The sequence below is a fragment of the Peromyscus eremicus genome, unplaced genomic scaffold (assembly GCF_949786415.1).
Source record: "Peromyscus eremicus unplaced genomic scaffold, PerEre_H2_v1 PerEre#2#unplaced_722, whole genome shotgun sequence".
NCBI classification, from domain to species: Eukaryota; Metazoa; Chordata; class Mammalia; order Rodentia; family Cricetidae; genus Peromyscus; species Peromyscus eremicus.
The window spans coordinates 1-17,244 of NW_026734958.1; the positions used below are offsets into that span (position 1 = coordinate 1).

The 17,244-nt window shown below is 45.5% G+C and overlaps 2 protein-coding genes across 2 annotated transcripts in view; both read left to right on the plus strand.

Moving 5' to 3' along the window:
• The first annotated feature begins 7,454 nt into the window (after positions 1-7,454).
• Positions 7,455-10,335, plus strand: Polr2k (RNA polymerase II, I and III subunit K). The gene is made up of 4 exons (XM_059252993.1): positions 7,455-7,564; positions 8,256-8,325; positions 8,719-8,811; positions 10,078-10,335. Exons 2-4 carry the CDS (start codon positions 8,265-8,267, stop codon positions 10,098-10,100), a joined length of 177 nt encoding a protein of 58 aa, XP_059108976.1. The 5' UTR covers positions 7,455-7,564; positions 8,256-8,264; the 3' UTR covers positions 10,101-10,335.
• An 862-nt stretch (positions 10,336-11,197) lies between these two features.
• Spag1 (sperm associated antigen 1) overlaps positions 11,198-17,244 on the plus strand; it is a 65,443-nt gene continuing 59,396 nt past the window's right edge. The window contains exon 1 of the mRNA XM_059252994.1: positions 11,198-11,424. The gene's annotated coding sequence lies outside the window, so the exon portion shown is untranslated. The remainder of the gene's footprint in view (positions 11,425-17,244) is intronic.

Below are 17,244 nucleotides of genomic sequence, written 5' to 3' on the forward strand. Positions count from 1 at the left end.
ACAACAAACAAACATAGATCTTGTGAAAAGAAAAAAACAAAACAAAACTGTGAGGCCCAGGCCCGCAGTCTCTGCAGTCCGGAGGCAGAGTCAACAGCAGGATTCCCATAGAGACCAGCCCCGTATGCACACCAAGTTTCGGGCCAGCCTGGGCTACATAGCCACTGTCTTGAAAAACCACCCAAACAAAAGTTATGAATAATAAGAGAGATCTGCTCATTGTTTTCAGACATTCCTTTTTAGGGACAGAAACATCCAAGAACCTCTGATGCCAAACACATTTAAAGGCCTGATTTTCATTCACTGTTTCCTGACTGCAGAATGGAGGCCAGGCACAGACCTGTCACCCTGGGTCGCTTCTAGCCGCTCTGCTTTGGGGACCTGTCTTCCGAGGCCCACACCAGTGAGACATCCCACCTAGGTGCTTCACCGTCCCCAGGTTAACATAGTTCTCACTCAGGACCTGGCTGCCGCCCTTCAGCCACTGACAACCACTTTACACCCTCTCTTCTGAGGATATTTCTCGGCCTGGATGCCCCTTAGGCATTGCGAAAATAGGCGCAGTATACCTAAACTCAAACTCACAAATATTAAGCTCAAACTGCATGCTAGCTACTCCTACACGGACGAACAGAGCACAGCCTGCTAACGAGGCTGTCTCGTAGAACAGGTGAGACCCTCCCTCCCCAGGGCTCGGGCAGGTGATAACCATTATTAAAGCTCAGGTAAAATGTGATGGCTCAGCTGTGAAGAGCACTTGCTACTCTTCCAAAGGACCCAGGTTTGGCTCCCAGCACCCATACCACACTTAAAGCTGCCCGTAACTGTGGCTCCAGGGGATCTGACACCCTTTGCCGACCTCTGTAGGCACCTGCACACACATGTCATATACTCACACAGACACATTTAAAAATGTTTAAAATCGCCGGGCGGTGGTGGCGCACGCCTTTAATCCCAGCACTCGGGAGGCAGAGCCAGGCGGATCTCTGTGAGTTGGAGGCCAGCCTGGGCTACCACGTGAGTTCCAGGTAAGGCGCAAAGCTACACAGAGAAACCCTGTCTCGAAAAACCAAAAAAAAAAAAAAATGTTTAAAATCGCTGTGCTTGTGGTAATGACTCTTCGTGTACATTTTCCTGTAAATAAAGATGCTGAGGTGTGGGCAATTTGACTCCCTAATTAGCAGCCCTGATTGTCCTGAGCAAAAGGAGTGGCAGTCAGAGAGCCACATCTATGCCAACATCAGCCATTCTGAGCACTCCACCAATGCTTTGAGAAATCTACACAACAGTCTCTGCTAATGCTCTGGCTTCTGCAGAGGCAGCCTCCCGGTTCCAGTTTTTGCTACACTTTTTGCTATCCCAAGCCTTAGTGACCCCTCAATGACCCTAAAATCATCCCATTTTGGCCAGAGGAGTAGTACTTCCCCCAGTGATCCAGCAGAGAGACACCTTTGACCTGGTATAAAAGGGCAATACTGTATTTGCAGTACACACCCCTCCTCTGGCTGTATGAGCAGGCTATTTGATTTACTTGGTGAGTTGCCTAGGAAATACCCTGATATGATGCCTCCCCTGCTCTTGAGATGTTAGGCCCAATAAAAGTCCTCTTGCCTGTTTCTATTTTTTATTCATCTATTTTAATTTTTTTTTAAGATTTTTTTTTTTGTGTGTGTGTGTGTGTGAACGTGCGCGCACATGAGAGCACACTTGCTTTTGCATGCATGTGAAGGTCATAGTAAAGCCTGACGGCTTACTCTTTCATTTGAGTGTGTGGGTCCCAGGGCCTGAACTCCATTTGTTAGCCTTGGCGATAAGCACCTGAACAGTGCAGGCTGACAGGAAGGAGGTGGTATGAGGTAAGAAGTGCCAAGCATGGCAAGGTGGCTGACTGCTTGGCAGCTGGAAAAGGGTCGGCTGAAGAGCTCCAGCACGCAGCTGGGGCAGGTGGGGAAGTAGAGAGGATGAGAGCAGAGAGACTGGGTGGACCCAGGGCTGTAAAGAGTCACAGAACAGAAACCGTAGGCCCTGGTGGCCGAAGACCTCCAGAGAGCTGGCAGGATTTTAGGGCAAGGGTCTCTGATACCTGGATCCCGAGAATTATATCACTGGCCACCTGTCAAGGGCTGAGGAGTCCAGAATTTCTAGTCCTAAGCCGAAGCTGTAACATTTGCAGAGCTGATTGATGGTCCTGGTACCCTTGGCTTCATTAGAGCCGTAGAGCAAAGGGTGAGGCACCCGAGGCTTTCACAAGAGCGAACACTGGAGGGCGCCACTTGCTGCTCTCCCTGGTCTGCCACTGCTGCTCAGGTCTGGAGAGCTAGACATGCTGCAAAGTGTTTTTGCTGGGTTTTGCCACTTACAGTTTCCATCTGGGTAGAGCAAGAAGCCCCCAGCCACCCTACTGGTAACAGTGGCTGGCACAGGACAGGACGGCACTATAGTGTCATAACAGCAGTGGCACAAAGAGCCAACTAACTCCACTTGAGAGAGTACGGTGCTGACTTGTAAGCACCCACCAGGTGGATTTTGATGAGTGGGTAGCAATTAAAGGCAGATAACAGGGAATTCCAAATTTAACAAGCAAGAGAAGCTTGTTAGACACATTAGAAAAGCTGTCCATCACTCACTACAGACTTTATTACAGAGAGTGCTTTCCTCTGGGGACTCTCAGGAAGTTGAGTGAGCTAGACGGCATGTCTCAGGCTGAGTGAGAAAACAGCTGAGGGAGTCAGCCCCTGGATACCCAGCCTGCAGAAGATGAGCTATTCACCCACAGCCGCTTCAAACAAGTGACGGGGCTACAGAATTAGACAGAGAACAGCCAGGGATGCCGGACCTCCAAGGCAAGGCCAGGTGGGGTCCCTGCCATCAGCTGAAAGACACTTCCGAGGAAAGTGTCATGAGCAACAATATCAGCAAAGTCGGAGCTGAAGGATCGAGGCAGAATATGAAAGACTAGATTTTATTGCCAGCTGCACATCACCTGAAATGATGTAACGCCTTGTTTTTTCTGATACTGTGGAGATGTAGTTTTTTTAAACCTAAAATTCAACAAAAAGCATGTTTATTACTTAAAAAACAATTTATAACCAGCATGGTGGTGCACATCTTTAATCCCAGCATTTGGGAGGCAGAGGCAGACACAGGCAGATTTCTTATGAATTTGAGGCCAACCTGATCTACACAGTGAGTTCCAGACTAGCCATATCTACATATTGAGAGTTGATGATGATGACGGTGATGATGTAATGTTACAGCTGGGAACCATGGCATAGTGGCTGAAAGGGCAGGAGAACAGCTCTTGAGAAGTGGGGACATTATGTCTCAAGAGTTGTGGATGATTGTTAAGACAGGTTTCCTGCAGGCAATGTAGAGCATCTTAGAAAAACGGGTGCATAGAATAGAGGACAGAATGAAAAGAAGTGAGGATGGCAAGGAGACCAGTAGAGAGCTGCTGTGTTACTCGGGAAGACCGCTAGTGGGGGTAGTGAGCAACCTGGACCAACATGCTCCGTCAGCAGAATCAACAGCATGGGGGTGAGGGGTTGGGGTGGGGGTGGGGGTAACAGAACTGCCTTTGGGGGAAATGTGATATTAATATAATGTTGAGCAGGTACCTGTACAGTTTAAGGGGCCAATGAACTCATGACACATACAACACTTGGTGTTCCCCCACACTTCCACGTACAATAAACGGTACTCTCGGGTCTCTTCAAATAAAGTCTTTGTTCTAGCCATTTCATCCTGCTTTGCTCAGTAATGACAGTCCTCCCCTCTGCAGCACTTCCCAGGTATCGTCTTCTAAAACTCAGTCACCTAGAGTGGCGGATGGAGCTCAGTCGGTGGAGTGTTTGCCTAGCATGCATGAAGCTCTGGGTTAACCCAGCATACCCCAGACAGCACTGGTGTAAACTCAGCATCTGGGAGGGAGGCAGGAGGACCACAAGTTCAAAGTCACCAGCTAGACAGATTTGAGGTCAGTTTAGGATGCATGAGCACACCCCCAAACAAAGAGGATGATGTGGTAGTCTGAATGTAATTGCCCCCATAAGCTCATCGGGAATGACACTATGAAGAGGTGGGGCTTTGTTGGAGGAAGTGTCTCTGTGGAGTCAGACTTGGAGGTCTCATATATACTCAAGACACACCCAGTGTCACAGTTCATTTCCTGTTGCCTTCACTTCCTGTTGAATTATCAACTCCTTCTTCAGCACCATGTCTGCCTGCATACCACCATGTCCCATCATAATGATAATGGACTAAACTCCTGAAACTGTAAGCCACCCCAATTAAATGTTTTCCTTTATAAGAGTTGCTGTGGTCATGGTGTCTCTTCACAGCAATAGAAACCCTAACTAGACAAATGATATACGTTCTAATCATGAAGATAGTTTTCCCAGGGGTGAGGCTTATCCACTGAATTCTAGATGTGATGACACCAGCAATTTCCCCAAATATGGGAAATTCTGCTGCATAAATTCATGGTCGTTGTGGACTTCATTCATACTCTCCTTTGAAAATAAAGGATGCAATCTACTTATTTTAATTTCTCCACCCCAATGTAAACAAAGGACGTTTTGCTTATGGCTAAAAATATCCAAATAACCACTGTATTGCTATTTTTCAAATTTAAAAACGCTTATTTACTTATTTTTCAGGAGACATTTTATTACAAGTGAAGAAAAATGAGTTCCCCAGAAGGAGGCATGGTGGCTCCAGTGTTCCCCAGAAGCAGGCATGGTGGTTCCAGTATTCCCAGCACCAGGCACGGTGGCTCCAGTGTTCCCCAGAACACGGGAGGTGGAGAAGGATAAGAAGTACAAGGCCCTCCTCGGCTACATAGCAAGGTTTGAGGCACCAGTGAACCATCTTGCTGGCCCTGGTATATTCCTTATCTATCTCATCTTTTGCTTCTTGGCTCTTTTCTTGGACCAGGCTCCCATGGTAGAATTCTACCTACTTGGTTCCCACAAGATTTAATTTGTTTTGAGGCTCATTCAATAAAACACCATGAATTTTTTCCCAGTGACCTCAACATTCAAGCAATGCAGAAATTGCTATCATTAAGCATAAAAGAAATTCAGAGGTTCACAGGAAAAATGGCAGCTTGTTTCACTATAACCGTTTTATAAAGGGTTAAAAGCCTCAGGATGGCAGGACAACCAGCTTCACTAGGAGAGAGCCATGAAGTGATTTCTGGCATGTGATGAATGTTCAAAGAGTCAGTTTAATGTTGTAATTGAAAACAGGGTAGCATCTGTGGGGTATGTTCCATGGTGATGTTACAGTTGCTGCTAACAGAGTGTTGGGTTGGGAACTAGCACCAATGTGAACTATTATGGAAATACTAGATCTCTTTACTATGACTAGGCACCACCATCCTGTAGATTCCCACGGTACATTTATGATCAACATGTGGTGATCCATTCTAACCTTCATACCTATTTTGTGATAAAAAATTTGGTATGTAGACAGATTTAGAATCCAGGAAAAAGCTATGCTTAATGGTCCATACTTGCTATCTCAGCATTGGGAGACGGAGGCAGGAGGATTTGTGAATTCCAGGCTAGCCAGGCTACATAGCAAGACTGTATAAGAAAAAAACACCCATTCATGCCTGGTTGTGGTGGTGCTCACCTTTGATCCCAGGGCATGGGAGGCAGAGGCAGGCAGACCTCTGAATTCAAGGCCAGCTTGATCTACAGAGAGAGTTCCAGGATGGCCAGAGCTACACAGAGAAACCCTGCCTCGAAAAACAAAGAAAGAAAGAAAGAAAGAAAGAAAGAAAGAAAGAAAGAAAGAAAGAAAGAAAGGAAAGAAAGAAAGAAAGAAAGAAAGAAAGAAAGAAAGAAAGAAAGAAAGAAAGAAAGAAAGAAAGAAAGACGGAGGGAGGGAAGGAGGGAAGGAAGGAAGGAAGGAAGGAAGGAAGGAAGGAAGGAAGGAAGAAAGAAAGAAAGAAAGACAGAGGGAGGGAAGGAGGGAAGGAAGGAAGGAAGGAAGGAAGGAAGGAAGGAAGGAAGGAAGGAAGGAAGGAAAGAAAAATGCAAGAGCTGGAGAGGCCGCTCAGCGTTTAAGGGCACTTGCTGTTCTTGCAGAGGACCAAAATCAGTTCCCAACACCTATGAGGGCAGCTTCTGATTGTCTGTAACTCCAGTTCAGGGGATCCAACGACTCTTCGGGTCTGACACTAATACACACACACAACTTAAAATAACAACAAAATCTTAAAATCCAAGATGTCTTGCAAATGTGAAAGTCTCACATCCTCGATAGCGGTGGTTTTCACCTAGTATTTATTGACAGATGCCTGATGTGCACATTTGATTACCTCTCCCTTTTGCTGAGACTTTGTAACGTGGCTGAGGGTCAAAACAAGCTGTTCTTCTGTGTGTAGAGGAAGAAGCTGAGTACTACGGTTTTCCTGAAGATTTTCTTTTTAAAAAATTGCCTCTGTGAGCCCATGCAGGTTAAGCAGGCATTTTACTACTGAGTCCTGAAAATTTTTTGACATCTAGGAAGATGTCAGCCTGGGAAGAACTGGAAATTTCTCAAGCTGGTCTGTGGATACCACAGGTTTGAACTCCTAGAAATAAAAGGCAAAGCTCAAAGTTCTCCATTTGGTGGATGGAGAATGGGAAGTACAGCCTACTAAGATGCCAGGATGTGCATTGGGAGAGAATCCTATTATTTAATGTGACTGATGTAAAAGAATTGATTGAATATAAGTGACTTGAACTCAACAGATATGTTTTACTGAATTAAATTTTTGATCTTTGAGAGCACACACACACTTTCTACTGGACTTTCTTCTTGTGTGAACACAGGTACGAGGAGCTGACGTCACCAACTGGTGGGAGTAATTGATGGAGCTAGCTGCTCGTAAGAAAGCCTTTGCTTCCAAAACGGAGGGAGAGGGCAGGCGTTGTGGTTTGCACGGGTTATCTCAGCACTGAGGAGGCAAAAGGGCAGGACTGTGCGAGTTTAAGGCTAGCCTGGGCAACACGGAGTACCCTTTCTCTACCTTTCCACTCCCTAAAATAGAGTGGAAAAGGAGTGACAGGAGGGAACTGGAAATTGAACAAAACAGACAAAAAACAAAACAAAAACCCAGCCGCACAGGTGTTGAACAAGTTGAAAGCCGCAATGTCGAAGTGTCTAACTCGTGAAAATGACTGGGAGGGTCGCCCGTTCGTGTTTGCCCGGCAACGGCTCCTTCAGGGTTCCAACAGCGCATGTCACCTGGGTTCCTGCTCTGCGTGCCCTGAGAGAAGCACAAACCTTCGAATGCTGAGCTGTGGAAACGTTTTGCTTCCGTGGGGAGAGGGGAAAATAAACACAGAACCCACGGGAATTAAGTGGGAAGGAAACACTATGCCCGTCTCAAACACCAGCGCACGGGGCTCCTCCGATCTGCCGCGATCGGGACTTCAGGGCGGAGGGGGGCGGGGCTCCAGTGCGTCATAAGGCCGCGCCGGAAGCTGACGAGCAGCGCCGGTAGTGAGTCTGCTTCTGAGGACCGGAAAGAGGGTTTGCGTGCACATAGAAGCTTCTTTGAGCTGCCGAGGTAAGAGATCGGCGGCTGAGGACTTTGGACGTAGACTGGGGGCAAAAACTGGAGAGACTTGGTTTTAAAAAGTGCCCGGGTGGCCGGGAGAGGTGGCACACGCCTGCCATCTGAGCGCTTGGGAAGCAGAGGCAGGAGAATGCCGCCTTCAGCGAGCACCTGGACTTTGAGGTTAGCTTAAGCTATAAAGTGAGTTCCAGGCCAACCTGAGCTGCAAAGTGAAGATTCTCCCAAAGACCAAATACGTACATAAATAATTAATGAAAAGCTCCCCTGTGGAGTTAGTGTTGGGAGAGGCTTTGATGGAGTCGCTGCTCCCAGCTCGGGTCTGAATCCCTTCGCTTCTTCGTGGTGGGGTGATGTTGGGCTCACAAACCCGTTCTTAGCCTCAGTTTCTTCGTGTGTAAAGAGTGATCCCCTCCAGGATCTTGAAGAGTGGAGTAAACACTCATAATGTATTTAATGTTGAGAATGTGTTTTATCGTTCAGACCCAGCCCACAGCCGGGGGATTTTACTCCCTGCTGTAATACTGGGGTTTGATCTTGGAGCCTCTGCGTATCGGGCAAACATTCTATTCCCGAATTTTTCTCTTCAGCCCAGGAATCAGGACCTTGTATAGCTTCTGGGAAAATGGGACCTGGTTGGTTTTGTGCAAAAGTCCTGTTATTCAGTCTTTGACTCTGATTTCAGGCACTAACAATGGACACTCAGAAAGACGTTCAGCCCCCAAAGCAGCAGCCGATGATATATATTTGTGGAGGTAAGAGTAACGTTTAAGTAAGAACGTTTTACTTAAACTTTCCTTACATGAGTACTAATCTTTAAAGTTACAAGTGGAGCATTTTAGCCGGGCAGTGGTGGTGCACGCCTTTAACCCCAGCACGTGGGAGGCAGAGACAAGCAGATCGTTGTGAATTCCAGTGGAGCACTTTAGCAGTCATTAGTTTAAAAATCCCTCGTTAAGATTCGTCTTTTCATCAGGACAAGGAGCACTACCAACAGCTCTCTTCTTTCCTCCGTGGTCTGTTTAGTAATAAACAGGCACTTGGCTGCCTCGGGTGCTCTGGCTTGCTCCTGAAGAAATCCCTGGCTATATTCCCTTCCCTGTAGTGTTTCTCTTTCAGGCATTGAATAAACATGTTTTATTTCCTAGAGTGTCACACCGAAAATGAAATAAAGTCCAGGGATCCAATCAGATGCAGAGAATGTGGATACAGAATAATGTACAAGAAGAGGACTAAAAGATGTATCCTTTTGACTATGCTTTCTAAATGTAAGGGGAAAATAATATTTGAGTTGATAAAAACTAAGTTCTGATAAAAGTAGTAATAACATTTGGATTATTTATTTTTAAGCAGATTGAACATGGATTTATTAAGGAAGAGTGAGAAAGAACTGAGAATGTAGGAGGCTCAAAAGGAGGCATATCTAGATTAATTATTGTAATAGGATTTATTTTTCCCTAAACTTGAGGGTAGAGGCAGGCAGAGCTTTTTGAGTTCCAGGCAGGCCAGAGCTACTAGTGAGACCCAGTCTCAAAAAAAAAAAAAAAAAAAAAAAAAACAGATGGCACACACTTTTAATCCCAGCACTTGGGAGGCAGAGCCAGGCAGATCTCTGTGAGTTCGAGGCCAGCCTGGTCTACAGAGTGAGTTCCAGGAAAGGCGCAAAACTACACAGAGAAACTCTGTCTTGAAAAAACCAAAACCAAAACAAAACAAAAACAAATGGGGGCTGGAGAGATGGATCAGCAGGTAAGGGCATTGGCTGCTCTTCAAAGGACCTGGGTTCTGTTTCTAGCACCAACAAGATTGCTCATGACCATCTGTAACTCCAGTTCCAAGGGGTCTGATCCCTTTTTCTGACCTCCACCTGTACAAGGGACCCAAATGATGCACATATGTACATTCAGGCAAAAGCACTCACATGCATAAAATAAACCTAAATAAATATATTTTTTAAAACTCAGTAGATAATTGTAGATTTTTATTTTATTTTTAAAGTAAACATGATTAGCACTTTCATGTGTCATTCATTATGGGCTCTAAGTAATTAAAAAACTAGTTGATTTGAGTTTACATAAATATTTTTATTTTTCAGGAATTTTTTGTTTTTAGAAGTAGTCATTCTTGATTATTAGTTTATGGATAATCTGAAGTATGCAAGAAGAAATTAATGGAGAATAGTGAGGCCTACAAATTAGTCCAAATACAGAAAGGAAATTGTTTCATGGTAACTGACACAAACTCTGAAAAGTCATCATCAAGTGTTTCAGTGTTTTTAAATTATTTTTATTATCTTTTAAAATTTATATTATTTTGTATCATGGAAATGAACTAATGAAAATGGAAGTTGTGTACTTTATTCTTTTATTAATTGTCTGATGGCCATAGTGAAGTTCACTCTTGTTCATTTTATATTAAATCCAAGCTTGGTGCAGAGGTGGTTACTTGGAAGCCTTAGTATTACACAATTTTAAGTACTGTTCAAAATCCTTAACTCGGTTCAACAGTGGTGGTCTTTGATGCTCGATGAAAAGTGGGAATTTGGGAGAGTCTTCATTCATACATTTGCCCCATTGATGTTTCTCGTACAGCTTTTGACTTAGCTTACTTAGGACTACAACTGTAAACCTTTGGTTTCATTTTAGAAATGTGATTGTATTTTGATACTTTGTATAAAGGAATTTTTGGTTTAACATACGTCTTTTAATTTATTGTGCTCTTAATCTCTCACACAATGAAGATTAAAATTGTTTCCCCAAACCACACTTTTATTCAGAGTGTTTTGACCTTTTTCAATTCAGCATAGATTGTACATAGCAAGAAGAAAACGGTACATGTAAAAGGAGAATTACAAAGCCCACAGAATGACAACCATTCCCCAGATTGCTACAGAGTCTCTCTTGGCTAAAGTCCTTGGTGTGGGAGTTCAAGTTCCCCTGGAACATGTGATGCTGTTTCCACAACTCATTTAGTGAAGCGGCCTAAGGATTATCCTAAAGCTGGAGTCTTCATCTATAAACACGCATCATTCTGTATCATTCATTCTTTATGCCCGCGATGGCCGCTGCCAGCAGACTTGTCTATACTTAAAAGAGTGTATCTTGATTTGATAAAGAGTATTATCAAATTCCGTTACCGGCTGGGCGCACACTGGCTGCTTCGTTCATCTATTTTAACGAGTCTAAAATGTATTTGAAATGGAAGTAAATTTCTCCACAAATGATCTCTAGTGTTTCATTCATCTGAATTGCTTAAGCCTTAATCATATTTGTATCTCCAGCACACAGTGGGGTGCCTTGCTCATTGCCAAGCTTTTAGGAAATGTCGGCTGCGTGAAGAGGGAAATTTGCCTTTCATATATTCTTGTTGAAAGGACAGTAGGTAAATAAACGTGGGGTGCAACGCCAAGTCCGGAATTTTAATCAAGGTTTACAGTTACGTAGGAATAAACACCACTCATCAGGAGTGCAGCATAGAAACGTTTTAACTCACTGTAAAACACTGAAACCAAAGGGAAGGAAGGGCAAGCCTGGCCCTCAATTCTGGTCCTGGGGAGGGCAGAAGTGGGCTGGGGCCGGCGAGGCCAATCAGCGGGTGGACAGCCGGGGTAGCCAGTGGCGGCGGAGGGCTTGGTCTCCGCCCAGCTGCATCGAGCACCAGCTCCCAGTCGGTCGCGGCTCGCTAGCTGGGCACAGGGTGAGAGCCAGGTGAGCACCCTCGGGGCGGGGACGAAGCGGGGACCGCACCCGCACACCCGCACTGGACTGGAGCGTGCTGGACGGACTGCTAACTGCTTCAACCCGGAGGACCACAGCCCACGCCAAGGGAAGGACTCCCGACGCGGGCGCTTGCAGGTGTGTTGTAGTGCGAGCTGCTGGGCGCGTCCTAGACCGTTTTCCCGGCCTGTGGGTCCTGGAAACTGTTGCCATGGCTGGGGGATGCCAGTTCCCGTTTCTGGCAGCAGAGGGCGCCCGGCCACCTCGGTGGGAGAGGACGGCTTTTCCCGTTACTAGGGTTACCACGAAACGCTGCAGATGGGGAAATAAGGGAAGTGGACGTGGAGCAGGATGATGGAAAATAAATCAAATCCAGCCAAGATCAAGCCTTAGAGACTTAAGACTGCCAAGAAGTATGGAAAAATTCCCTAGAGAATACATAAACCACCATTTGGAAGTTGAGAATGAACTTGAGGGATATATATTGAGGCAAGGTCTCATGGAGCTCAACTTCACTATGTTAGTAGCTGAGGATGATCTTGAACTCCTGGCTCTCCCAAGTGCTGGCATTATGCCAGGCCCAGATAACATGCAGTAATCTTTTGTTTGTTTTGTTTTTTTAGACACAGGGTTTCTCTGTGTAACAGTTCTGGCTGTCCTGGAACTCGCTTTGTAGACCAGACTGGCCTCGAACTCATAGAGATCCTCCTGCCTCTGCCTCCCGAGTGCTGGAGTTCTGGGATTGAAGGCCTGGCATACAGTAATTTTAGGAAAATGTATCCTATAGGGGGGAAAAGCAAGATAACTCTCAAAAGATTCTCAGATTTTAGAATAGTGTTCAGAATGAAATTTTCATGGTTAGGTAAGAGATGGCTCTATCATGTTTTTTTCAATGTGTTTTATTCCAATAAAAATTCCAATGATTATGGGATATTTCCACTCAAGGTAATGTGTTTTAATCCTGTTAGATGCTCAGTTCTCTCCCACAAAAGGTTTTCCAGCCCTTTTGAAATTTTCTCTCAAGAAAACATTCTGTTTTGCACACATCAATGGAAGTTCTTCATGCTTCGCTGGAGTGTTAGCTCACTGGTTAAGAGCATTGCTGTGCTTCCAGAGGACCAGAGTTCAGTTCCCAACACCCACATCAGGTAGTACATAATGGCCTGTAACTCTAGCACCAAGGGAGCTGATGTTTTCTTTTGATCTCAGTGGCTTGAGTACACACACACACACACACACACACACACACACACGTAAAATTCTTCAAGTTTTCCCCCAATTCCTTTCAAATCTTCAGATTATCCTTGTGATGGGATGATGCATTTTTTGTTCTCAGCCTAGAGGTGAGGTATGAAAGCTACAGTCTAATTAATTCCTTGGCTGGCTCTTATTCCAAAGTTGAAGAACTGTTATCTGTATTCTATACCTAACCAAAGCCAGCAGCAATATGGAAGAGAAGTCTACGTGCCCTCGCTCTGTAAACCACACTCCCAGGGAGCAGTAATGCTGAAACAAATACTTCTGTGAATTAGACCTCTGCTACGTGATCAACAGTAGGTTTAGAGGCAGAGACAGGCAGATCCCTGAGTTCGAGGCCAGCCTGGTCTACAGAGCGAGATCCAGGACAGGCACCAAAACTACACAAAGAAACCCTGTCTCAAGAAAACAAAAACAAACACAAACAAACAAACAAAACAAAACAAAACACCCAGTAGGTTTAAGTGCAGTGGCTTTAAAAAGAAAGAAACTTTGGCAGTGGTGCCCAGCACCCCTGAGAAATGTATTTCACTTTGCCAACATGCATTTGTATGTGTAGATGTGAAATAGAAAATTTTATAAAACTAATGTTACATGGTACATAGGTTTTCTTTTTATTATTTTTAAGTGGGGGGAGGACTAAAGTGATTAAATGAGGCCCCATGCCTTGCTATAGGCAAGTGCTGTAGCATTGAGTGGTATTCTAGTGTATTTCTCTCTCTCTCTCTCTCTCTCTCTCTCTCTCTCTCTCTCTCTCTCTCTCTCAATAGTTCACTAACTACTAGTAGAATTTTCTGGAGAATACCTAAATCTAAATAAATCACAAAATTGTTTCATCCAAATGTGTGATGGTTCAGGTGTCCTTCAGAATTGATGGGGTCCAGCACGCAATGTGATGTGTCTTAGCTTCTGGTCAGTCTCTGCAGGAGGAACTGCATACAGACAGTCCAGCCAATAGCCGGGCAGCACAGCTGTGTCAGGAAAGCAAACAGGAGTATGAGGAGAGAGTTCCAGCCACTGCTGAACAAAGCTGGAATGATTCAGAACACACAAATGATGAGTTCATCTTTTCCATCTTTCATGTATAATTTACCTCCCAGTAGAAAAGATAGCATTTTTTAATTGTCACAGCTTTAAGGATTCTACACAGAAAAAAAAAGTACTTAGCAGACCTTAAAGGAGCTTGTGAATCTTGATTAATGTGATTTTTATTGCATGCTGTGACTGAACTATTGCCACAGAAATTTGTGATACATGCTGTTTGTGCTGGTCAGTTGTTTTTTGTTTGTTTTTGTCAACTTGACGCAAACTGGGGTCATCTGTGTAAGCATGGCAGCTCGGATGGAAAGGTATCCTGGCAGCTGGAAGCCAAGGAATACCACAGAGTCACACCACACAACAAACCTCAAAACCCAAGAGGGTGGCCGCCTCTGCTCTAGAAAGACACAGCAGCAAACTGAACAGGGTACAAGGTTTATATAGAGTTTCTTGGGAAGGGGGTGGAGTTTTTCATGGTAGAGCTTTCCAGGGTGGAGATTGGTGGGATTTCATGTCCAGAGATTGGGCTTTTTGCTCTGCAGGGTAGGGTCAGGGGCCAGCAGTTAGGGCAGTTAGAGTGTTCTGTGTGTGGAACCTGGCAGTTGGGGGGGGGGAGCTGGCCACTCCTGTGCAGGGTGGGGGCAGGGCACAGCAGTTAGGGCAGTTAGAGTGTTCTGTGGGTGGAACCCAGCAGTTAGAGGTGGGGGGGGGAGCTGGCCACTCCTGTGCAGGGTGGGGGCAGGGCACAGCAGTTAGGGCAGTTAGAGTATTCTGTGGGTGGAACCTGGACCACTTGAATGGTTTGAGGGGCTTCCATCCCCCCTTTTGTTTATTATTAATAAACAGATCACAGGAAAGGGGCAATGTCATCACTAGACTACTTCCTGCTAAATCAGGGCGTCGAGGTTCTTTGGGCAATCTTGATCGTCATCAGCAGGATGTAACCCGGTGCTGCAGGTCTCCGGCTCTGTAGCCAGGGGCTAGTAAAAGTTTGGTTAGAAATCTCTTGGATCTGCTGTTGAAGAAATCTAGACAAGAAGTTTATAAGGCAGGGTGCAACTAGCAGGATTAGGAAAAGAAGGAGAGGAGGGATGAGAAGGGCAGCATCCAGTTTCTTATTGGACTATCAGTGACCCACTGGCCAGAGGCATCAAGATGTTTCTTATGTTTTGAAAGTCTGTCTGAAGTTGTTGGATCTTATCTTTTATAGGACTGCTAAGGGCAGCCTACATTGATGGTGATCTCTGGTTTGATCATAGAGAAAGAAGGAATAGGGGACAGGTGTTTCAGAAGTTGATTTATGTATCACAGGGATAAGTATCTCCTTTTGGCAACCTGCTAGTGAGCAATCTCCAGACCCCACCGTACAAGTGGTCTAGTTGAACCATTAAGTATAGATTTAACAATAGCACAGAGCAGAAAGAAATATGAAACATTTTCCATCATCCTAAGTCACTTTCTTGTACCTTCAGAACTTTCACAAACATGACACTTTCTTATACCTTCAGAACTTACTTCAGCTTTCACATGCTCAGATAATGCTTTCTTACACCCTCCGAAGTTAAGTTTCCTCAGTACTTACTAAGTTTTCACATTCTCAGACCTTTATAACATCTGTACGTTCCCCTATGAGTACATGGATGTGCAGCTTTAATACCTTATTAAACAAGCATTGTTTTTTTAATTCTATCATAAACCCTGTTTTTATGATTCTTTGTTTTGAGGACAGGAATTATCATACAAGAATAGAGAAAATACATAGGTGATAAGCCCCAGTGAAGGAGAGATGGATAGGGGAGGTATAGGGGACTGAATCAGCCTTTGACAGCCTGATGTAATTTCCTGACCCTATTAGGATGGGCTGTTGACTAGAGGCGAGGGTCTCTTGGATGATAAACATCCATATGTAAGAGCTACTCCAGATAAGTGGAGGTAAGAAGAAATAAAGAAGAAAGCAAGTTTCGATATAAGAGAATTTTGGATAATTTGTTTGTGCAGTGGCAGAAATTGCCATAATTGAAAATCGGGGGCGAGGTGGGGGTTGTGGATTTAGCTCAGTGGTAGAGCACTTGCCTAGCAAGCGCAAGGCCCTGGGTTTGGTCCTCAACTCTGGAAAAAAAATAAAATCAGGGAATGCCAATTTTGGCTATTTGAACTTACTAAGGCCAGAGAGAAGCTTTAATAAAATTAGAGTCCATGGAGGAAGAGGGGAAGGGTTGCAAAGTGAACTCTGCTGGAGGGAGTTTCTATCAACTCCAGGTGGGAGCTGAGAGACAGGAGGGACAAGGTCGCAGAGGCCCAGATGTGCTTAAGGAAGCTGTGGGGCTTAGCAGGCAGCTCCTGGTAGGGGGGAGCCAGGAAACAGGGATGTTCCAATAGTTGCCCACATGGTGAGGCCCTGGAGGGTGCAGCAGGCTCTGGGAGCCAGTGAGAGGACATTTACCAAGTAGGCAAGGAGAGATGGATGGTTAGAGCAGGTAGAGGAAGAAGCAACTGAAGAATTTGGAACCAAACATGATGGGCAGCAGAAGCCAGCAGAAACAAGTGGTCTGCATACATCTTAAGGGTCAAATCAGCAACTTGAGTGGTTTTGAAATGTTAAGACATGGGCTGAAGGGAAACTACTGCTGAGTTGCTAAGTCGGAGATCCTGAGCCAAGCAGTAGGTCCCATTGGCTTTTATAACTGCGAGGATAGGGGTATTAAAGGGAGAAGTGGGGAGCAGATCTACCTGAGAGTTTGGTAAGGGAAGAGGTGTGTGAGATCGTGTGGTTTGGAGGAGGAGGAGGAGGAGGAGGAGGAGGAGGAGGAGGAGGAGGAGGAAAGGAATGGCTGGTGAGCCTGGGGTCAAGTGGATGGGGGGAGCAAAAGAAATAGAGGTTCCCACTTTGGCTAGGAGGTCCTTTCCCAGCAAGAGGACAGGACAGGTTGGCACCATTAGGAAGGAACGGGTAGGAGAATACCCCTCAAGATACCGCTAAGTGCTGGGGTTTGGTGAGCCTGGTAAGGCTGTCTCCTTACTCCAATAATAGAAGAAGGAGAAGGAGAGGTGGGTCCCCAGAACTTCATCAGGACCAAAGAAGTGGGCCCAGTGTCCAGAAGGAAGGAGATGAATCGCCCCAATACTGTGATAACTACCTGAGGCTCCCTGTTGGAGGTGAAGGTCGTCAGGCCAAGGGAGCCCAGGCCCCCTCACACGTTCATGGCCAGACCAAGGAGGTCAGATGAAGGGCGATCTGGGCTTGATGTCCCCATGCCACAAGGGGCATGGGGGCAATCAACACCTCAATGGCCTTCTTGATGGCACCTTGGACATTGGATGGTTTACAAAGGTTCAGACAGGTCCAGACCCAGTGACCCTCCTGACCACATTTGAAACAAGGACACCGAGGTCCTTGGGCTTTAGGAGACCAGGGAGCCTGGGCTTTTGCTTTGGCTGGCTGAGAGGCCTAAGCCATCATCAGGTATTTTTGTTTGGGGGCTTTTTCCTCTCTTCCATGGTACACCTTGAAGGTGCAGTGAAGACTTCTGCCTGTGGAGTCAGGGGTCCTCTCCTTAGACATTTGAGTTGGACCCTAATATCAGGGAAATTCTGAGAGAGGTAGGTCATAAGGAGTTGTTTCTGATCCGGGGGTCTCAGGATCCAGATTGGGATACTGCAAGA